At 47.4% G+C, this 22035-nt stretch overlaps 1 protein-coding gene across 1 annotated transcript in view; it reads right to left on the reverse strand.

Moving 5' to 3' along the window:
• The window catches only part of WT1 (Wilms tumor 1), a 43311-nt gene extending 21468 nt beyond the window's left edge, over positions 1-21843 (reverse strand). Inside the window, exons 1-6 of the mRNA XM_008567954.1 lie at positions 21775-21843; positions 21313-21625; positions 15639-15761; positions 15134-15236; positions 5684-5761; positions 4593-4643 (exon numbers count right to left, since the gene is read on the reverse strand). Of these exons, the coding sequence (XP_008566176.1) occupies positions 4593-4643; positions 5684-5761; positions 15134-15236; positions 15639-15761; positions 21313-21625; positions 21775-21843 (737 nt within the window). The remainder of the gene's footprint in view (positions 1-4592; positions 4644-5683; positions 5762-15133; positions 15237-15638; positions 15762-21312; positions 21626-21774) is intronic.
• Positions 21844-22035: the final 192 nt, after the last annotated feature.

Below are 22035 nucleotides of genomic sequence, written 5' to 3' on the forward strand. Positions count from 1 at the left end.
TGACAGGGACAAGGAAAAATGGTGAGGAGAGGATCTCAGAAGGGCTCAGGATGGGAATGCAGACATGAGAGGTCCAAAATATTCCTTTGGCTCATGAAGGTATCTCCACTCATCTGATATGCCCTCTCCCCCTCCAACACACAGACACACACACACACACACACACACACACTTTGTCAACTGATCAGAACCCTCATTAACCTTGCTTCATCTCCCTGTGCCAATTTTCAGCTTCAACTTGTCTTCACCCCCACCGCCACCTTCTCTTCCTATCTTTCCTGCTCGGCTCCTTTCTTCTCCTGATCTGAACACACTTGTCATTTTTCTTTACGTTTATGAAATGAAAATAGTTCCTTGCTTTAAAATAAAATAGAAACATAGTATGAGATAATAAGTCTTCAGAGCCCCAAATATTTTTTTAAGTTCAACATTTTAAAAGGTTGGGAATATTTTCAAAAAATCAATGCTCTCATGAGGGTTGAAAACAGAACTTCGCATTGGCCTATAAACACGCCTTTGCTGAACTCCATCTAAGCTGAAGCCAATCATTTTCTATAAGAAAGAAAACGGCACAAATGTATATGTGTGCATACAAAAAGTTTTAAAAATATGTGTACATAATATTAATAGTACTTTTGTCTGGGCTATTGGGAGGAGTTTTAATTTCCTTTCCTGTAAATATTCTCTAATTTCACATTACTCACATAATTAAAAAATAAATACATTCATTGAATACATGCCCAAAGAGAAAAGGGTAGGAAAGGCCGCAGCCAGGGAAGGGAAAGTAGCAGCAGGAAAGTGAGAAGTGAAGGCAAAGAAGCTTCTGAATTCGTCCATCCCAAGTGGAAAGGACAGGGGAAATGACACAGAACAAAGTCACAAGTCTTCATCACCATCAAACCCAGGAGCCCCATTCTTCGTTCTGATCAGTAGAGCTAACAGACTCCAGCCAAGTCCAGTGCAAGGCAACAATAAAGAAAGAACTGTTTAAACAGCATAAATGTAACCATTAACAACTTTTTGCTGGGGGTGGAGACGGAGGAGTATGCTCGGGAATGCTGACGTTCACAGAGCTGTGGCTCTCCACCTTTGCTTTGCAGCTCCAGCTCCAGGAGCCCCTTAAAAGCAGCCTATCTATCTACAAGAAGTAAATCTCTTGGATGGGTACCTTATGTTCACAAGCTTGCAAAGGAAGGTGCCGAACTGTGCATTGGGGCTCCCGGCCAGAGAAGACAGCTATCTCTTTTGGCATAGGTTCTCAGGGATGAGACCATGTCTAGTGGGGATTTTCTCCAGATTCGACAGCCTTGGCCCTACCAAACCACGCAGCTTTGTTTTCACCATCCATCACTCAACACAAGTCTTTCGTTTTTCCTTTCAAGCATCCACAGGTCAAATGCTGTGTGTTCCCAACAGTCTGTGAACTTCTTGGACCAGCAGAGGGACATTCATTTTGCTGAGCACTCCTTTCACATTTCTATTGTGCTCGATTTCCCACTCCCCCTACCCAAGTCCCCAGAGAATAACTTCTTCCTTGTTTTAGTTACTTGGACCACAGTCAAGGTTGATGTGTTTCTCCATTTTGCAGGATATTTTCTTCAGAAGAGACATAACAGAGGCCAACAGAGTAGCCGCAGCTTGTTAGCAGCCTTAGGAAATCAGCAGCCATTGAGAGCACACAGAAAATATTTTTAAAGAAATAAAAAGCAGACAACACAAGGGACCATAAATAGAAGGATTTGTAATGGTGGATTATGGCTTAGAAAGAGTCCCTGACCATTTTTTCTTCCAGAGACTTGCTTTAAAAATCTAATTTAATTGTTTGTGGGTGAGGGAAAGGTAAGTGGTTTCATAAAGTACCTTCTCTCTGACTTAAATTGAAGTATAACATTCTCCCATTTGAGGCCATAAAAGTATCTCTGATCCCAATGGACATGAAGATATTAGAAAATGAGCGAAGCAAGAAGGTGGAAAGAATATTACCCTCCCTCCCCATCACATCTTATTTTCATTTCTTGCCCACGTTGTACTTAAAATCCTATCCCCACCCATTATAACACTGCTCCTGACATCTAATGAAAGATGTCTCCACGGAATTGCTTACGACGCAAAGAAACAAGCCTATTCTTTGTGGAGTCACTTTTTTTAAAAAGTAACATTTCCAAGGAAAGAAGACATGACCAAGTATTTAGTGGGGTTTAGTCTGAGGTACGTGATCTTTTAATAAAAAGTTGATAATGCCTCATTTTTATGAGTGATACAGAAATTATATCTTTTTTCTCTAAAACATGAGTCAAACTGCTAGTTTTTCTGTTATAGATCTACCTTGTCACCACGATTGTTCTAACCACTGTTTCCAAATACTATCAAGACACTAGTTATGGATGAGAGCAAGAAGTTAATTGTCTTTGTCCTTGTTCATGGAGTATCTTTTCCCAAATATACTCTCCATATTAACAAATGTTTTCATGCCACGGCAAAGAAAGTAAATCCAGTATCGTAGAGAATAATGACCCCAACCCAGATTGTATCTCCCCTGGGGAAAAGCCAAACTTTCTACTGGTATTACTGGTTCAATTGAATCCAGTTCTTGGCTGTTTGTGGGCTTGAGGGAGAGAGTTAAAGAGTCACATTTTTGAGAGCTCAAAGAGAGGCAAATTATGGGTCATGACAGATCAGTGGGTTGTAAAATCAATGTAGTACATCACAACCAGCACTTAAAAAAAATATTATGGTATAGGCTAGAAAACAGCATGTACAGCATGTCATAAGGATATGTATTGTTTAGTGAAAATCTGTGGGTTTGTGTGTGTGCATGTGTGTGTATATTGGATCTCAGTGTAAAAAGTACTTCTAATTGTGGTCACAGTCTAAAAAGTTTAAGAAACTCTAATCGAGGGCCCAAGTCCTGCAGTCAGAACTCGGTCCAGCATGACTCTGCCAATTACTCGCTATGCAAACTTGGTTAGGAGGCTTAATCTCTCCAGCCTCGTCATCTGGAAGACGGATGTGACCATAGTATCCTGGGGTTGTTATAAGATCCGAAGAGGAAACATATGTAAAGCCCCTCATACAGGGCCTGATAATATTAACATACAACTTTAGATAAATTTTCAGTTCACTAAATGGAAGCAGATTAGTTACAATATGTTCTAAATGGACAAATCCATCGTGTGAGAAAAGTCAGTAAATTAGATAATTGTAATTTTTTGCTCTCCAAAAGAGCTGTTCTTCAATGGGACTATCTGTTGGGCCATTTAATCCTTTTTAAACAGCTCCCTGAATAAAGTTAGCATTCAAGAAATACATTTTTATTTCAGAAATCCTTTTCCAAGATCTAAGTAACAGAGTTACAGACCAATGAAAACTCTTCTAGTTTTTTGTTTGTTTGTTTGCTTTCCTTATGGAAGATTGAATGAAACAAATTATTCACATTTTGTGCTTCATCTTTCCAATACAGCTTCTGACTTCCCAGCAAGTGACTGATATAATAGAACACATCTAAAGACCTTTAGAAGTATCAAAATTATCTTAACTCTGGAAAGGCCCAGAATCAAATATGTGCCAAATTCCTTATCTGTAATTTCTGTAGTTAAACAAACCAACCCTGTATTCTAGCAATGAAGAAATTTTTAAAAAATTGAAATGTACTGCTCACCCCACAATCATATTCTGTCTATTCTTGGCATTTAGTTTGGGGAGTTACTAAGTTCTGAGTAGAGAGGAGAGAAAAAAAGGAAAGGATACAGAAAGAAAAGATGGGACCCAGAAACCAAGAAACCTAAAGCAAGTTGAGAGTAGGTAGAAAGACAGAATGCTAAAACTGTCAGCAGACTCTAGGATGGAAGTGCGGAGAGAAACCATTCAAAGCAACAGAAGGCTTTCAGGTCCAGAGAGAGGAAGTGAACATTTGGATAAAATAACAGGAAAATTTAGGGATGGGGATATAACAGTAAGTCTTGGAAGGTGAAAAACAACTCTGCTGATCATTGAAGGATGATCCAAAAAAACAGGACTAAGCCATCAGAAGAAAGAAGGAAGAAAAGAGGGAGGCTGGTTCTGGTATTTAAGCAGAGAAAATAAAAAGAAAATAGCTACAAAAATGTTCCAGGGTGCAGGCTATAGGGCTGGGGAAGGCATAAATGTTTAGGAATAAAAAAAAAAAAAAGTCTTTGCAAAGCCTGGCCACAGACTTGGGGTAAAAATTAAGTTCTCCCCGAGAGATTTAAAGGTAAGTAGAGAAAAACCAAGTTAAGTTAAGATTGAAAGATTTGACTAATTTTAACAGGGACATGTATAATGCCACAAATTTAGTATTAAGTGAAACATTCATGAGGAAATGAGTAGGGCTCCTACTGCGTCATTTTCTAAATTGTTTTCCAGGGGTACGTTGATGAGAAATGTCACCACCTCCATTTCGCCCCCAGTATGTTTACGATAAACAAGAGGCAGAGAGAGGAGGGTGATACAGTCTTCCCATCCACCAATGGCTCCCCTGATTACCCACGTCAGTCCTAACTCCTGCAGTGCCCCAGGAGCCAGTCACCAAGGCCTATGTCACTTGCTTTGCCATCACCGCATTGTGCACTCACTTGCTCTGCCCTTCTGTCCATTTCACTGAGCTGGAGCTCCCAGCAGCAACTCTAGAAGAGAAGAAGAGGTGGGGAATGGGGAATGGAGCATGCACAGCTCTGGCAAGCCCCCCAGGTCCCAGAATCCAATGAGAAGAATCCAGAGATGTGAAGCTAGCTTCTAGCCAAGAGTACTGAACCAAGTCTCCAAGCCCACTGGGATAAAGGGTGTGGTGAAATGCACCACCATAGAGAGGCTAGAAAGAGCCTGGGCTTTGGAGTGACATCTGGGCTTGGAATCCCAGCTCTACCACTTAGGACGTGAACTTGGGAAGTTACTTAACTCTCTGAGCTTGATTGACTCATCTGGAAAACAAGGTGACAGTATCGAGACCTCATAAAGTTGTTAGGGAGATAAGACGGGGTGACCTAGAAGAGCACCTGATACATCACAGGCACTTCGTGAGTGTTATAACCTACTCATCTCCTTAGACTTGTTAGAAAGCTAAAAGTGAGTTATTTTACTGTTGAAAGCAAGTCCCACCTGCCTTCCTTTTCTCATTTTTAGGTGCAAAGAGTAGCCTGTACCTATGTTTGATGGCTGTATTCTCTCTATTGTGGTTGTGTGTATCATGTGGAAACAAAACCTGTAGGTGCAAGCAGGTATGAGCACATCTGACTTTGGATTGTCCAAATCATCATCACACAAATGTGAATTTGGATCCTGGACTTTGTACATCCAAAACATTTCTTGAAAAGATAGTGTAATGGTTAAATCTGTGGCATCACCAGCAAAACATACACATTACGTGAGGTTGCACAGACACAACTTTGAAGAATTCTAAAACATTCGACAAGGGAAGACCATATTAATATCATTCCCAATATTACCAACTCCTTGTCCATACAAAAAGTCCCCTATTTATATTTTTGAAAATTTAATACTGAACACAATCCACCAACATGAGGAGGGAGGGAAACATCTTTATGCTACAGAAAGCAACACCCATTCTTCTAAAACTGTACTCTCTTCATAAGTTATAAAAACTTTTAATATGGTACAAACAGGTGTAAGTTCCTATTGAAGGGCAGTGGTTTAGAAAAGACCTTACCCCTTTAAGGTGGCTCCTAAGTTCATCTGATTCCAGGTCATGCATTCAAGCTGGGAGGTCATTTGGTATAAATTGTCACTGTTAGGAAAACATTTAGAGTTAGAAACACATAAGCACAAAGACATATGCAATTATTTCTTCAAAAGCAATGTAGTTTTATCTTTTCTTTACAGTGCAAGCCTCCACGTTTTCCAGAATGACAGAATATGCAAGTCTGAAACGATTTTCATTTCATCCCACTGATCTCTGCACAGTTATTCACTTCACACACAGCCGAAAGGATGTGAGAGTAATTTGGAAGCCTTTAAAAAACTTTTTAGTATAGCAAACATTGAAGTTTCTAAAGAGGTATTAAACCTTGGAGGGGAAAAGGCTAAAAGGGAGTGAAACTTTGAAAGGCAACACAGGCTGGATAACTCAACATTAAAGTTAAAAGCCTGGAGCTGAAAGTAAAAAGACAGCAGATTAATTATTCGTGAAAAGGCCATTAAGTTGTTTTAATCAAAAGGATAAGTATCATGTGGATTACAAGGGTCTGAAAAGTCAAAGAGGGATGGGTGATGGATGATCTAATACCCAAAGATGTGACAGGCCAAAGAAAGATGATGATAAACTCTAGGCACAGCTGAAGGAATCATTCTCTGTAAATTTTATAGTCCTGGTACAAGTCAAATGGAGAGGAATAAACAAGCTCAACCCACTTCTGTAAGGTTCTGTAAGGAAAAACAGTGGCCAATCACTTACATTAAGACCCCAAAGGAGAAAACATACGACCAAGTAAACCAGCGAAAAGCTGTTCTCTCCCCTCTATATTTCTCTCATTTTTAGAAAACTAGCACACAAATCAATTACCAGAAATCTTCCAAATTACCAAGCTGTTTAAGGACTAAATTTAGGCCTGAACTGAAATGGTTAATTATGAAATTTGAGACCCAAGAGATGAGTGATTTGTCCAGGAACCCTGGTCTAAACACATTACAGAAGAAAATTTTCACACTACCTTCTTGGCAGAAATGAAAGAAGAGATCTAATGCATTATATTAGATAGCAAATCCTGGACAATCTCTGTCTTGCCTTGGCATTCTTTTGGTTGCTTCATAAGGAAGAGGCAACACCAAATTTTATTTCAGAGATGGTTTTCTCAGGCCAACCAAACAGGGAACTTGTGGAAGGGTAAGGGAAATTACAGCAACTCAGAATAAATGAATACTGTGCTCTCTCTTGGCACAGCTTTGTAAATCATGGTAGAGTCTATCTGACTGTCATAGAATCACTCTGAAAATTATTTGGAACTCCTTAGTGGCAGGTACACAGGATAAGGAGGAAATCAGATTCCAGCAGGGAATTTTGCATATGAAAAGTGAAGTGACTTCAAACTCAAAGTATGTGTAGTTTCATTAGTCAGTGTATATCTGGACCCCATCATTCATCCCCAGGTCTGACTAGCTATTATGCTACTACAATATCCTACATATCAATGAAAAAAAAAAAAAAAACGGTTAGTTTCTCCTGCAGCTTCCCCACTTGCAGAAGCGGCCCGTGCTGGTCTGTGCCACTATGTTTCGCAATTCCACAAATTCTTGCTGTAAGGCCGGTGTAATTAATTCCTGAAGGACCCCAACTTTTATTAGAAGTGCCAGCCTGCTGCATTTACCACAGGAGAGTTTCTTGAACTTTCTTTGGGCTGACAGTTCATTAATAAGCAGCCTCCTCCACAATCTCTCTACTGGTTTTTGTTCTCCTGCACCTTTTCATCAGGCAATCCATTTATTAATCTTGCCATTAATCTCAGCCAACAGGCATTGTAGTCCCCAGGCAGCTCTATATTTTTGTCACTAATTTTTAAAAAATTGTTCACCAACTGAAATCACTCAGCCCTCGTTGACAATTTTCATAGGCCCTGTTGGGATGTGGGATCTTTCTGAAATTATTTCAACCTTACGTAAAATGAAGAAAATCATAATTTCCAAGAGGACTGAGAAACAAGATGAGGGATAGAAGTTTATGCACAAGGATAAATGAATCCCAAATATCTAACTTTATAATTTAGGAATTTTCTCACAGACTTAAAGAATAGTCCAGTTGATTCCTAATGGTTTCTATAAGAAAGTACCCCAAAGAGAAAAAAATTTTAAGGGCATTTCCTTGGCCCCCAGAAAGCAAACTCTCTCAAATACAGGGTCTATGTATCTTCCTAGTGGATGCTTAATAAATCCTCTATACTACACTGTCTAATATGGTAGCCACTGGCCATATGTGGCTATTGAACACTTAAAATATGGTTAGTGCCATACATTGAAATGATAAGATTTTGGCTATATTGGGTTAAATACAATATTTAAGAATTAATCTCACTGTTTCTTATTTTTTTAATGTGGTTACTGGCAAATTACAAATCACATGTATGGCTTGTATTTTGTTTTTATTGGACAGCACTACTCTATAAATTTGGGGACCTTAAGCAAATCAGTTCAGCTCTCCACGCCTCAGTTTTCTCATCTGTCAAATGGGACTATTAATCTCAGTCTAAATTGACAGGGATATTGTGAGGCTCATGTCAGGTTAACACAAATAATGGCCCTTTGAAGACAATACATATAAACTATTTAAATTTTTTAAAACCTATCAAATTTGGCACAGCACTTTCACACATTCTCGATAGTGGTCACAACTTTGTGAGATAGGTATAATTATGGTCCCCATTTATCATATGAGGATGGGGGCTCAGAGAGGTGCCTAATGCTGCCATGCCTGACAGATGCCCTCACCTCCACTCCCACCCTGCTCTGCCCCTTTGAAGGTATCCTGGCATTAGTTGGCTCTGAGCCTCATCTTCTCACTACCATTTATATCATAACAACAATAATAATAATAATACAAACAAGAGTCTGTAGGAAGTGAAAGAGAACATGCTCAAGGGAGCATTGTGACCTACCCTGTTTCCAGAAGGTTGCACTGATGCAAGAAGCCCCATACATCCTCTTCAGCTACCTAAGAGTAGTTTGCCAAGATCCCAGCAGGAGCCCCCGCTTTCTGATTTTAGTTGTCCTGATAGCTCAGCCAGCAAACCCTCAGACGGGGAGAAGAGGTGGGGAGAGCGGATGGGAGAGAAGGACCCTCAGAAAATCCCCAAGCTACTAATAGGTTTCCTGAGGCCAGAGATAGGATCAGAGCACAGTTGTAACCACATCCTGCCTGCTGCTGGCTGGGGCTCCTCAGCAGCTCAGTCAGTCAGCCTGGCTGGCACTACCTTTCAACTGGAAGTCAATGACAGCAATGACAGTAACTGCTGCTGGGGAGAGGACAAAATGTGAACTTGAGTTAAAAACACTGGGCCCAAGCATGCTCAGGCTCTGATCTCTCTGAGCGATCAGTCAACACTCAGCTCTCATCTTGCAAGCCCATGGAAAGAGGCAGCACCATTCAAGGGATATAAGACCTCCAGCAAATGAAGCCTCTAATTGTTAAAAAACCACCATAGGTGTCAACCACCTCATTCCCAGAAGAGATCAGATAAGCAGGTGGTTTGGCTCACAGCGACCACAGTGGTCACGTAGGCATTTCAGCTCCAACCGTCTAACTGCCTGTTCGGAAGTGAACTCTGAAATTGCAGGCTGCCAAAATATACTCCAAAAGTCACAGTGTCCTTTATATTTTTTCAAGTAGATCTTAAAAAAAAAAAAAAAAAAAAAAAAAAAGCTCTGAAATTGCAGGCTGCCAAAATATACTCCAAAAGTCACAGTGTCCTTTATATTTTTTCAAGTAGATCTTAAAAAAAAAAAAAAAAAAAAAACAAGTCACTTGTTTCCTATATAAGAAATGTTTGAAGTCAGAGGCAAGGGAGAGAGGAAAGAAACTTCTATAACTGGGATGAATGCAAGTTGAAGTAAAATAAAAGGAAGTCAGTCCTAGCAAAAAGGGGAACTTAAAAGGAAATCGGTAGTAGATCATATAGAGTTTGTTTTGGCCTGAACCACAGTATTACTGAGTTCTTGACCTCTGCACAAAAAGAAAGGAAGAAAGAACGAAAGATAGAAAAAAATAACTCAGCTGTTATCTAGACTAGAACTCTTCCACTCTTCCAATGCATGTGTGTGCTTCAAGGACGAGGGTACTTCAAAAAGTTCATGGAAAGATTCGTATTATCTTTTAATTCTATTTTTCCACAAACTTTTTGAAGTACTCTTGTACATTTTCATCTTTAAGTGTGTTTGCTATATTCATCAGAACAAGGAAGAAAACTTCATGTCACCACTGGAATGAAACCATCTAACCTGGTTGGGATCAGAGTTACCTCTGGCACCTGGTTGCCAGGTGGCAAAGTAACATCTTGGTAGAAGTAAAGTTTTCCACGACAGGATTTAAAAAAAAAAAAAAAAAAAAAAAAAAAGCCAAACAAGTAAAAAGCATGGCAAACGGGCATCTGTGATCAGAATTCATGACCTTTTCAGCTTTTGCTGTTATAGCTCTGGGTTTACCTCTACCTGTTAACCAATGCTCATGCATGGAAGCTGCAGTCAGACCTCCATGAGGCCTTTTTCCTACGCTCTTCCCTCCGAGGCGCCTTGGAGGCTGCCTGCCCAGAAACTGCTGCCCAGCAGGCCCCGGTGAATAATTATCTCACAGTCACTCTCTTGGTATTGTAATTTCTCTCAAGCTCACCAGCTAACCAAAGAAAAGCCCACTGGAGATTCAATATTCTATTCATAAACACTTGGTCAGCACAAAAGTTACAGAAATATTTGGAACTAGATTTTTCCCCCTCCCTGGAGACGAGTTCAATTCAAGACTATGGCTTCGATAACACTGTCCACCAGTCTGGAAACCATTTCAGACTTTATGCCTTCTGCCTACCAATGTGGAAAACAAATCTTAGAATTGTACTAAGTAAAAATACTGCCTAAAATGTACATAGGCACACAAGTGAAAAGAGATTATTAATTATGATTTTATTTTCTTGGGCCTGGGCTGTCATCAGATGTACGTCTATGTTGAAGGCCAACCCAAATTTGGATCTTGCACCTCTCCCTGACTTGTGGATCCCAAGACTCTCCAGAAATATTACGGCTGCTGAGGTTTCCCTCACGTGAAAGACGATCTACTGGAAACAGGCTTCACTGTCACCATTTGTGAATCACCAACATTCAATTAAAAATATTTAAACCAGCAATACTGCCTCCAGAGGTAGAGTAGTTTTACCTGCTAAGAGGCAAAAGGAGAATAAGCAAAGAGAAATATCATTATTTAACCTGGTAGCACAGTTGCTAAAGGAGGATAAGGAAACCTAATGAAAGAGCAAAAAGAAAGGGGAAAGACCAGAAGGTCCAAAAAAAATTTTTTTTAAATCCATGTGCATGGGAATATTTTTTAAACATAGCGCACAGAACTTTTCAATGTAGCTGTGAGGATCAAGCCATGAAACAAGCACAGTCAGGGACTGGGGTCTGCTAAGTCACTAAGCAGGAGAGGCAGAGGGGACTTGGGGAAGAGGGCAGAGAAGGCCCAGCTAGCTGCCTTTTCTAGGTAGCCGTTGCAGGGAAATTGTGCTTACTGAGGTTGGACTTGCTTTATTCACCAGGAAAATATTGCCTGCAAATCTCTAAGAACTTTCTATTGAACGCTATGGTTAAAATGAATGGGTAATGGGACTTCTTCCACAACTGTGAAAAATAACCATCTTCTAGTGAAACTGAGGACAGATGCCACCTTCAGAAAGAGAATGGCACTTACCCATCTGGAGAGGGAGCAGGGTACAGTGGGTAGGAGGATGGATTCTGGAGCATCACTATGTGACTGTGAACACCAGTTCTGTCCCTTACTGTGGCACACTAGGGAAATTCATCTCTCACAGCCTTAGATTCTTCCTCTGTGAAATGAGGGTGATAATCTATTGCCTACCTCCAAGAGCCATTATGTGGATTAAATAAGTCAATACTTGCAAAGTGCGTACAATGGTACTTGTCAAGTAGTAAGTCTATATATAAACACTTGCTCTTATTAATTATCAGCAAAAATGTGGGCATGGACTGCACAATGGGAATAATTCAGGCGAGGAACACAAAGTGGCCTGGAATCTCTCAGTAATTCAGAGAACAGATGGGCTTTCAAGTCAGACAAACTGAGGATCAAATCCTGGTTCTGATTCTTACTTGCTGTGTGACCTTGGGCAAGTTATTTCAAGTCTCTGAACTTATTTTCTCATTGGTAAAATGAAGACTATAATACTTACCTCATATGGTAAGAAAGATTAAATGAGTGAAATGAGTAAAGCACTTAGCATAGTGCCCAGCAGCACATACTCAGCACGCAATAAATACTTGTTATGATGTTACAGGGACTCACTTTCATCCAGCCATGATTACTAGGCTCCATAAGGGCCAACATCTAGTTTCAGAAGCCTTAGTGGCCTTTAGACAAAACTCTATCTACCTTCAACATAGGGAGTGGAGGAAAACCACCTCTTATCACTTCCCATAAGTTGATGGGGACATTTTCTACTCACTGCTGTTCCTATTCACACACAAATGTGTGCAGCAATGCCTCAGATCTGTTACCTGAGAGGAGGGAACTGTGCAAAGGGACAAGGAAGAACTGGAATTTTGAGAGTTTCTTCAAAGCAAACTCACATTGTACACTGTTTATTTCATGTCTGATATGTACCACTACCTTTATCCCAGGCTGAAAGGGAAATAGATCCCAAGACTAGGGAGACAAAAGCTTTAGGAGGGGGTTGGGAGGGTAAAAGAAGCTGGACAGTCTGCCACAGGGGGTCAAATGTAAGAAAGCAAACAAAATACAAGTAAGCTTTTAGCAGAAGGTCCCAATTTTAGACAGAAAAAGGAATGGAACCAGGAACCAGGAGAAATACCACTGAATATCTGAAAGTCCAAATATTAAGCCATAGAGCAATTAAAGTTTAGTCCTATTTTCTATGCTTTTTCAAACACTGCATTTACAAAAGCATTTAATTCCCTTTCAAACTTTTTTAGGAGTAGGAAAGAAGGAAACAATATAACTGCAGTAATGTTGGTGCATAGACCCAATTTTGAAACATCCCTACACCTGCCCATTCATCATTACTTCAGGGAAGGTATATAAGCTTAGAAAAGTGATTAGCAATGTGAATTTAGGGTGAACGGAGCTTCAAAGACTCAGAGAGTACAGACTTCAAGGGAGCAAACACTCTTTCTACAGGGATCAAAAATTCTTTTTTGAGATTGTTACTAAGGAAATTTTCTGTAACAGAGGAAAATGGTATTTTTATGAGATTCATGTTAAAACAACAGGATTGAAGAAAGTTCCAGAATTACATAGAAAGAACAACGTTATGTATAAGCCAAAATTTCTGAGAGATGAATTTGACAAAATTGTTTCATTTGGTGGCCAGCTGGAATCTGGAAAACGTAAACATTTGACATACAGAATGCAATCTGAGTGACTCTTACCACTTCCATAGCAACAAATTTAACCCTAAGTCAAAACCCACCACAGGGACTCTGTTTGGAGAACTGCTATTCAACCAGTGGTTGTGATCAATTTATCCCAGACTTCTCTTTCTCAGCTGCTCAGCCCCTCTGAGGGTCTCCTTCCTAGTGTCCCTCTGGGTAAGTCTAAGCTTGGGAGAGAGGGGGACAGGGTTGTGCATGTGTAGCTGTGCCTCAGGACTGCACCAGCCTGCTATGCCTCCCAGTCTGCAATTCCCAAGGAGGTATCCTGGCCTTCTCAACAGTGCCCACTCCCACATCAAGGTCTTTCTCTGGCCTGGGGTGAGACACCAGGTGAGTCCACAAGAAGCCAAAGAGGGAGGGGTGGGCCAATATCACTCCGCGGGCACCATTCCAACTGATGGCTACTAAAATAACAGTAATGACACCCTGGCAATGGACAAGATAAGCTGTTCAGAAAAGATGGCCATGGTCCCTCTGCCACGGTTCTGCTAGGGGAGGGGGTTCACAGCAGAGAATGGGTGCGAATCTGGCACCTATTCCAATGACTTGACCCACCGAGGAGAGGCCCTGAGATGGCTGGCTTAGGGCAGAACGCTGGGCCTACAGTGCCAGAACAGAATTGGTTTCTAGCTAGGGAGGGAGAAAAAGGAGGACGGGAAGGTGTGACGATCCTACCTCTACCTGTGCAACCTGCAGGCATTTCTTTGGGCTTTCTCCCCCTGTCCCCCAAAGGGATGCGGAATCCAAGACCCCATTAGACACACCTGATCTTCAGATCAAAAGGAAAGGTTTCCAAAGTCTGCGCGCCTCAGGCCTCAGAAATAGAAGAGGCGCCGCCCTGCACCTTCTAGAAACTCCCGGGAAGGAGAGCCCCGGATGTGAGACTCAATCTCAAGAGCGCAGCCGGGAATTGGGATGCGCCGCTGCAAACTCCGGAGTGAGGACTGGCGCCCCTCCTCCGCCTACAGGACTGGAGGTCCCCCCGGCGCGGCCATTCCTCCACCCAATCTCCCAGGGCAGACGCTTTTCCTTCCTTCATTACCTCACTGCCTCCTTCCCTTGACGTCAGCCCCGGGACCCCGCGCGGAGGGGCGGGAGGCTGGCGATGGGGTTGGGGCAGTCGGTGTCAGGATCCCCGCAGCACCGGGCGGAGGGGGCAGGGATGAGGTAATGCGCGCCCACACCGGCCGCAGAGGCGCTCGGGGCCACTTCCCCGCCCCCGCCCCACCTTCCAGCGCGGCGCGGCCGGTGTGTGCGCCACAGTTACCAAGCAACGCTATCGGAGACGCGGGACGCGGGCCAAGTTCACCCAAAGTTGAAGAATAAATTTGGGGGAGAGAAGGTGGAGGGTGGAGCGAGAGGCGAGAAAAGGAAGGGACGGGGGGAAAGCCTGAAGGGCAAAGAAGCTGGTCTTTCGCTTCCCGCGAACAGGGGAAGGGGGCAGGAGCAGTCTCCCGGCAGAGCCCCGCTGCCACCCGACCACTGTCCCGCACGCACACGGGCCGGGGACCCGCCCCAGCGCGGAGCCGGGGTGCCGGGAGCGACGCCCACAGAGCGCAGCTGCGGGCCGACACTCTGGGGGGTCGGGGTGGGGAGAAGGCAGTGGCTGAGGGTCCGCACCCTCGAAGTAGGCTGGCTCTTGTGGCCAGAGGGCGAGGAGGGGTTTGAGCAGTGAGAAGAACGGAGTGGGAGTGAACTCCGTGTGGCAGCTTCGGTCCCCATGAAGCTAACGGCCTCCCAGCAAAGACCTTTCAAAAAGTAACTTCTCGAAATGCTCTTTCTTCAGCTGCAAACATTTATATTCATTTATATTCAAAATAAGAACCACCGGGAGACAAGCAGGATCTGTTTGAATTTGCTTTACAAGTAGCCCGGAGCGGTAAAGGCGTCCTGTGCTCCCAGGACCCTGCACGCCAGCAGTTCGTGCGCAGCCCGCGTCGGACGTTCCCGCGTCCTCTGCCAGGTCCTGGGAACCCACACACGGTGCCCAGCGCCTTCCTACCTGCTGTAGGGCGTCCTCAGCAGCAGGGCCTGGCTGCCAGTGCAGCTGTCGGTGGGGGTGTGGCAGCTGTAGACCGGGGGCGGTACGGAGTACTGCTGCTCGCCTGCCGAGAAAGCCAAGGACAGCAGTGAGCGCGACCCGAAGGCTCAGGGGTGCGACGGCGCGGGCAGGGGCTGGGGGCACTGGGGCCCGGAGGCCGGGGCGTGCAGAGCGAGGCCGTCCAGATCGTAAGGAGCTACGCTTCTCACTTGACGTTTCCCTAGCTGTCACCTCGTGGTGCACCTTAAAGGCCCTCGGAACGTTCGTAGACTTGTACCGTACTCGGGATGGAAGAACACTCAATCTTTTAAATAAAAAGAAATTGGACTAGTTACTTCTAAGGTCCCTTTAGATGTCCTCTTCTCCCTTCCCCAGTTTGCTGCGGGTTAGAAATTCCTGGGGCATGGGGGGAAGAGTAGCAGCCTGGAAGGAGGGAGAAAGACCCGCATCATTCCCGCCCGCTTACCCAGCGAGCCCTGCTGACCCATGGGGTCCTCGTGCTTGAAGGAGTGGTTGGAGAACTGAGCCGCGTGGTGGGAGGGCGTGTGGCCGTAGCCGGGCGTCCCGTCGAAGGTGACCGTGCTGTATCCTGCGGTGGAGAGTAGCACAGCGTCAGTGGGGCTCTCGGGGACACAGGGACGGTGGGTCTAAACCAGAATCCAGGCGGGGGATGGGGCCTGACCCCCGCATTCGGATCCCCAGCGGAGGATAATGCCGTCTCACCGGCCCCCAGGATTTGAGGGGCGAAGCCGGGCCCAAGCCCAAGGGTGTGATTGCGGGACAGGCTCCCCATCCTTTCTCAACTAAAACCCTGACCTCCCGCTGATTTCCAATTTATTTATGCTTCCGTCTTCTACTGTGTCGGCCGCTTCTGCGCCGAACTCCTGGCAAGTTAAGTAGAAAGACCGTCACCCCTTCGGTGGAGAAAGTTGTTCTCCCCAAAAAACAAACACTGCGGCTTTCGCTCAGGGGCAGCGCGGGCGAATGAAATGAATCTGCAAAGGTGACCCGAGGCTGACTCCGAGCTGTAAATCAAGGGCCCGCGCACCAACTTTCATTAATTACTTGGAGCCAGTTAAACTGCCTAGACTCTAAATGGGGAGAGTAATTACCGAGAAATGTTATCGGTCTGGGGCTGCACGACCCGACCCCACGACACCCGAGGCCCTCAGGAAAGATGGTGAGGGGGAAAAGAAGGGGCCCTTCCAGTTGGACCCGCAGGCCTCGACGCTGCTCCCTCCTCCTCTCCCTCTCAGACCCACCTGGTGCCCACGGGTTCGACCCTGACCACTGCTGCGGGAACCGACTTCCTCGCTTCCCAAGCCGGAAAACCGGTTTCTCTTAGAGTGTATCTGACATTGTATCCCCTTTTCCCTCCATGGCAGTGCACGTGGCCCTCTGCCTCAGTTTCCCTATGGAGAAACCGAGGGCAGTATCATTCGTGTTCTTCCCCATCTTTCCGAAGATGAGAAAAGGAATGTAGTGTCTCGGTTGAAAAAGATAGTCTTTTATGATTATTACTAGTAAATTGCTTTAACCATGTACCTCATGAGCTTCTGGAAAACTGCTGCCGCCTCTGGGGAAAAAATATTCTCTGGCTAAAGATCAATCCTGGGTACCTGAACCCAAGAGTGGGGTTTCCTCCACTCTTAAGCCTTAAGCTTCGGGGTCTGTGGCCTGAGATCCAGGCCCAGTGGCAAATGAGAGGTGCCGAATGTCACATCGGCTTCCTGCAGGGCCACACCGCCACTTTCAGTTCCTCCTGGCCCAGCAGCTGTGCTGGGTCTCCAAACCCCACAAAATTCTTGGGAGTGACATGGGACAAATGGCTCCTACCTTGCTCCTGTATCATCAAGGTTCTGCAACAAGTGTCTGGGAAGACTCCCCAGGACAGAAAAAAGAGGTCATTACCCCCATCTTGAAACACATACACATCGACACACCCCCAAAACAAAAAATGAGCTTCGATCGCCCACTCTGGGGCAATGGAGGCACGACCCAGAGGGTGGTGTGTCAGAGTGGGTGCAAGAGAGGAAATCGTCATTAGCCGGTCATATAGGTCACGCTTAATTAAGTCTCACGCACAGCTCAGGGCCACAGGTTGATGATTTTAAAAGCCACCAGCTTTTATCATCTGCATGACCCCTGAGGGCCTTCATTTCTCGCCTGCTAAATGGGCAAAGATAACCCCCGCCCCGTTAGCTCAGGCGTGGGTGAGCACCGCTTGGGCTTCCAGGGATTTCCTTTTGGGAGGGAGGCCTGGCCCCGTTTGAGACCTACGGATAGCTTACAAACGAAGTTTGGCTCCGTGCATCCACTTTTGAACAAGGGGAAGGCCGAATTTCTGAAAGGACATTTTTTTAAATAAAGAGAAAGAGAAACAGAATCGACAAATTTTCCCTAGACAAACCCTACTCCATTCCTGAGCCGATGATCGGGCAGTGGCCCAGGGCACCGCGCAGTCCTCGGAGACCCGCTCGTGCGTGGCGAGGACCGCGGGTCCCGGGCCACAGCTCCCGCACCGGCCCCGTCGGCTCCGCGCCCCAGAGCTCGGGCCCAAGGATGTGGGTACCCCGCGAGGCTCCCAAGACCCCTTCTCAGACGGGACAGACACACAGACCTCAGTGGTCAGGGGCCGGCCTCGAAACCCCTCCCTCAGGTTCCCCGGGAGGGGCAGTGGTGAAAGCACCTGCGGTGCGGAGGGAGGACTCTTTTAATTAGAAGCTTATCGAACGCGGGACTGATTAGAGCGCGCTGTCCCCGGCCCCGCGCTGGGCCTGGCGCGGAGTGCGGGGGCGGGGGCCAGGGGAGGGACAGCTGCCGGCGGGGAGGATCAGCGTGTTCAAAGGCTCCTTGTACAGGCCTTGGAGGGAGAGGCTCTAGCGACCAAGGTAGCGCCTTTCCCACGGTTAGTCCGGGCCTGGGAGGGGAGCGCAACCTTGACCGCGCAGAGAGGCGAGACACGCTCTGAGCCTCCCTCCCCCGCCCGCGGCTGCGGAGGAGCCCGGGAACCGCCTGACCCGGCCGGACCCCGAGGGGTAGAGGGGTAGAATGGACAGCAGGCTCGGCCAGGAAGGTGCTCGGAAGGCCGAAAATGATGACTCTGCAGCTGCGGCGGTATACGGGAAATTGTCCCCCAACGAAATCCCCCCTCGTATATGACCGAAGGGGGGCGCCTTTGGCCCTCGGGCGGAGCTGGCCTCCCCACGTGACCCTAGGGTGGCCTGGTGATCCCAAAGCCTGATCCTTCGCTAGGGTTCTGCTCACCAGCGAGGCTGGGGATCAGGACTGGCTGGCAAGCAACCTTTTTTCCTCCCTAAGCCCGGCATTTAGTCTGGGGCTACCCCTTCACCCCACTTCTGCCCTGACAAATCCTCCAACCTACAATGAGTTTGGTGACCATCCAGCGGGCCAGAGAAAATCCATCTCAACAGTGGGGCCAAGATCCCTGGAAAAGGAGGTAGAAATAGCCTTAAATGGCCTGGGTTCAAGTCTCAGCTCAGCCACAAACTGAGAGACCTCTTGCACACCTAATTTCTTAGAGCCTTGATTTCCTCATCCAAAAATAAGTGGCTCCACTGTCAGGCTGTAAGCTTCTTGCAAAGGTTCTTGGGGCCATTAATGGTCTGAATATTCAATCCCTAGTGCCTGGCACAGAATAATATTGGCACTTGATGTTTGCTAAATTAATATTTAGTAAATTAGAATGCCAGCTACAATATTTAAGAAAAAGGAAAAAATGAAGGAGGTTGTGAAGCTTTTTGAGAGGGGAGAGGGTGACTGTAAGTGGGCGCCAGAGTTGCCCTTCCCTTTGGCCTTGGCACTGATGGACATTCCCACATCCTCGGGAAAGAACTGACATGCCCTTGCTTCCCCCAGCCCAAGCCTCGGGCCAGGCCTTGCATTCCCGGAGGAGCCTCAGGAACCCCTCAAATCAAAATAATAAATCCAGAATCTCCATGCCAAGTGAGCTGCCAAGTGAGCCCAAGGGCTGGGCGTGATCAACCCACTTATGTTTTTATTGCAAGAGAAAACCTAAGCACGCAGACAGGAACCCGCTTCCAGGCTGTGACTGAGTTTGGGCTTTTCCCGGGGGATAGGAAGGGCTCATTCACCTGCTAGTCCTGGTCCCCAGCCCCCAAGCCCTTCTCTCTGCTCCAGCCGGGCTTGTCTACTTGGGAGGAATCCAGATTTTTCTCAGAAGTGTAGTGCCCGCTGACAACAAAGCCCACAGTCCCGCTCCCCAGACTGGGTTGATGGGGTCCCAGGCACCAGAACTGCCTTGCAGAAGACAGGACACAAGGGTCCAAATCGAAGCAAAAAGAGTCCATGTTCAAAAATCCCGGCCGACCCTAGATAGACTCAAATAAAAGATTATGGCACATTAATATTGCCCCAGGGGCTTAGATTAGGTAACTTCTCAGGCCTCTCCAGTGGCGTATATCCATACACAGGCTCACTCACGTTATACACCTGCCTGACCCGATGGTGTTTAGGTGGGCTGCCACGTTCAGTATTTGGGCTCCCGCGTCTCGGGCATTAGCTTCAGGCTGGATCCAACTTCCAGGCTGCCTACCACAGCTCTCCTCTTACAGATGATAAACTGAGACCTGGAGATTTGCCAAAAGTAACACCAGTCTGCTAAATTGAGGTGGCACGATCCGATATCACGAGCCTCTGCGATGGACACTAAGCCGTTCCAACACCCCTCGAGTACAAATCACTAATTTCAATAAGGAAAGACCTAGAGCGGAGGGACTCCTTCCGTCTGCTTGAGGTTCCTCCGCCGGATACCGATCCCACATTCCCCCGACCAAAAGGAAGGTTTCGGTTTCGCCAGGCTTGGGGTGGGCCAGGTGGTCCCAGCTGGGCTACGGTAGGAACCGCCTCGAGACAGGCGTTTAGAAGGTGCGGACGGTGGGAGCCCGAGTACCTCCTGCAAAGAGTACACACTCTGCTTCTCCCGTCGCACGGAGACCTGAAACATCCCAGTCCCTAGGCCCGCGTAAAGTTCTGCTCCAGGAAAAGCATCTCCCGTTGTGTTAATAAAGCGTTTCCTAAAATGTCGAATCAAACCGAATCGATTTAGGCTTTCAACAGCGCAGAAATCCAATGACACTAAACGGAGAGGACAAACTACAGGGGCTCGGCACGACCGGCTCCGCTTTGGTCCCGGCAAAAGAGAGATGTGCGGGCGCCAGCAAAGGATTAGGAAACAACCGGCCGAGGTCCCTCGTTGGACACTGACTGAAGACGGCAGATAAACCTGTCCTTCTGCCAACCCCCAGGTTATGCAAAAACCGTCCCCAAAGCAAGCCCCGCGTTTACAGGACGACGGGTGCCCAAGGCACGCTGGAAGGAAGGCCGATGCTCGGGCCTCATTCCGCGGGCTGCGGTAGAATCTGGCCCCGCATACCTTGGAGTCGAATAAACCGGGTTCTCTTCCATCCCCGTAGCCTGCGTGGCTGCCACCTGAGTGAAACCCAGCATCGACCCACTTCTGTACTAGCATGCGCGGGAGCTTACGCGGTCACGGCATGGTTCCGGAAAGCTATCTGTTACTGGCCCGTTCGTTTACTCATTGTAGAGCTCCGTGACACTTATTGTGCGCCTAGTGTGTGCCAACGCCGTATAAGGGCTGTTGGTACTCCGGGACATTTTGGCGTGGAGGAAACAGTACAAGCTGCTTACCCCGCGCTGGTCCCACTCCAAATCCACAGGCTATCTAGACATCTAAAAAGACCAGTGCCCGGTGACAACCTGGTGGTGCCTTGAGCAACAAAACCTCTTGCCGAGGCAGAGTCAGGTGGTGCACCGGTCCCGTCTCCCCCTTCCCATGGGAACTCTCAGTCCCGGACTCTCCCGGACACCAGGGGCTCCCAGATGGCCTCCCGGGTCAAGCGAACAGTCGGGCGCTCTGCTCTGCTCGGCCGTGGACCATGTTGGGAGCCGATGCCCGCATGCACTCCCTCTCCCCGGCCAGCCGTTTCTCTCCCCAGCCGCCGCCTCCGCTACTCTCACGGCCCTTGGGGAGGCAGCCGGCTAAGGTTAGGGAAGGGCTGGGAGAGAGGAGGGCGGCGCGTGGCGAGAGCCCCGGCGCCACCGCCCCGCGTGTAGGGGGCGCTCCCCGACCTACTTACCCTGGTTGCGAATAGCGGGCTGGCTCTCGAGGCAGCTGGGCAGGTAGGGCGCGCTGGGGAACATCCTAGCCTGACCAGAGGACGCCTGGCTGGGCGGAGGAGGACCGAAGGGTCCGTAGCGGCAGGCTCCGGCTGTGCCGGTGAACTGGCCGGAGAAGTGGACAGTGAAGGCGCTCAGACACTGCTCCTCGTGCGGCTCCGCGCCGCCCCAGCTTGGCTCCTGTTTGATGAAGGAGTGGGGCGGCGGCGGCGGCGGCGGGGGCGGCGGCGGTGGGCGGTCCCGAGTCTCGGGTCTTCTGGTGGCTGGGTTTTGCTAGGGTTAAGGCGCCTTGGTCGGTCTGGCTGCTTGGACGATGACGGCGGCGGCAGCGACGGCGGTGGGCGGGCACGGCTCTCGAGTCCCATGGGGGAGGAGCTTTTTGGGGCTTCAGGCGACCTGGTCGGCCTGGCTCCTTAGACTACGACGGAGGCTGAGGCAGTGGCGGCGGCGGTGGGCGGTCCAGTGTCTCGGAACCCCAGGGCGCGGGACATCTATTGGGGTTCAGGCTCCCTGATCCGACTGGCAGATTGGACCGGGGCGGCGGTTTGGGGAACGCATCTTGGTTCCCCGGGGGGTGGGGGCTTTTGTTGGGGTTCAGGCTCCCTGATCGGCCTCGCAGATTGGATAGGGCTGGCGGTTCTGGGGAACGGATATTGGTTTCCAGGGGTGTGGGGTGGGAGGAG

This window comes from Galeopterus variegatus, unplaced genomic scaffold (genome assembly GCF_000696425.1).
Source record: "Galeopterus variegatus unplaced genomic scaffold, G_variegatus-3.0.2 Scaffold359, whole genome shotgun sequence".
Classification (NCBI taxonomy): Eukaryota; Metazoa; Chordata; class Mammalia; order Dermoptera; family Cynocephalidae; genus Galeopterus; species Galeopterus variegatus.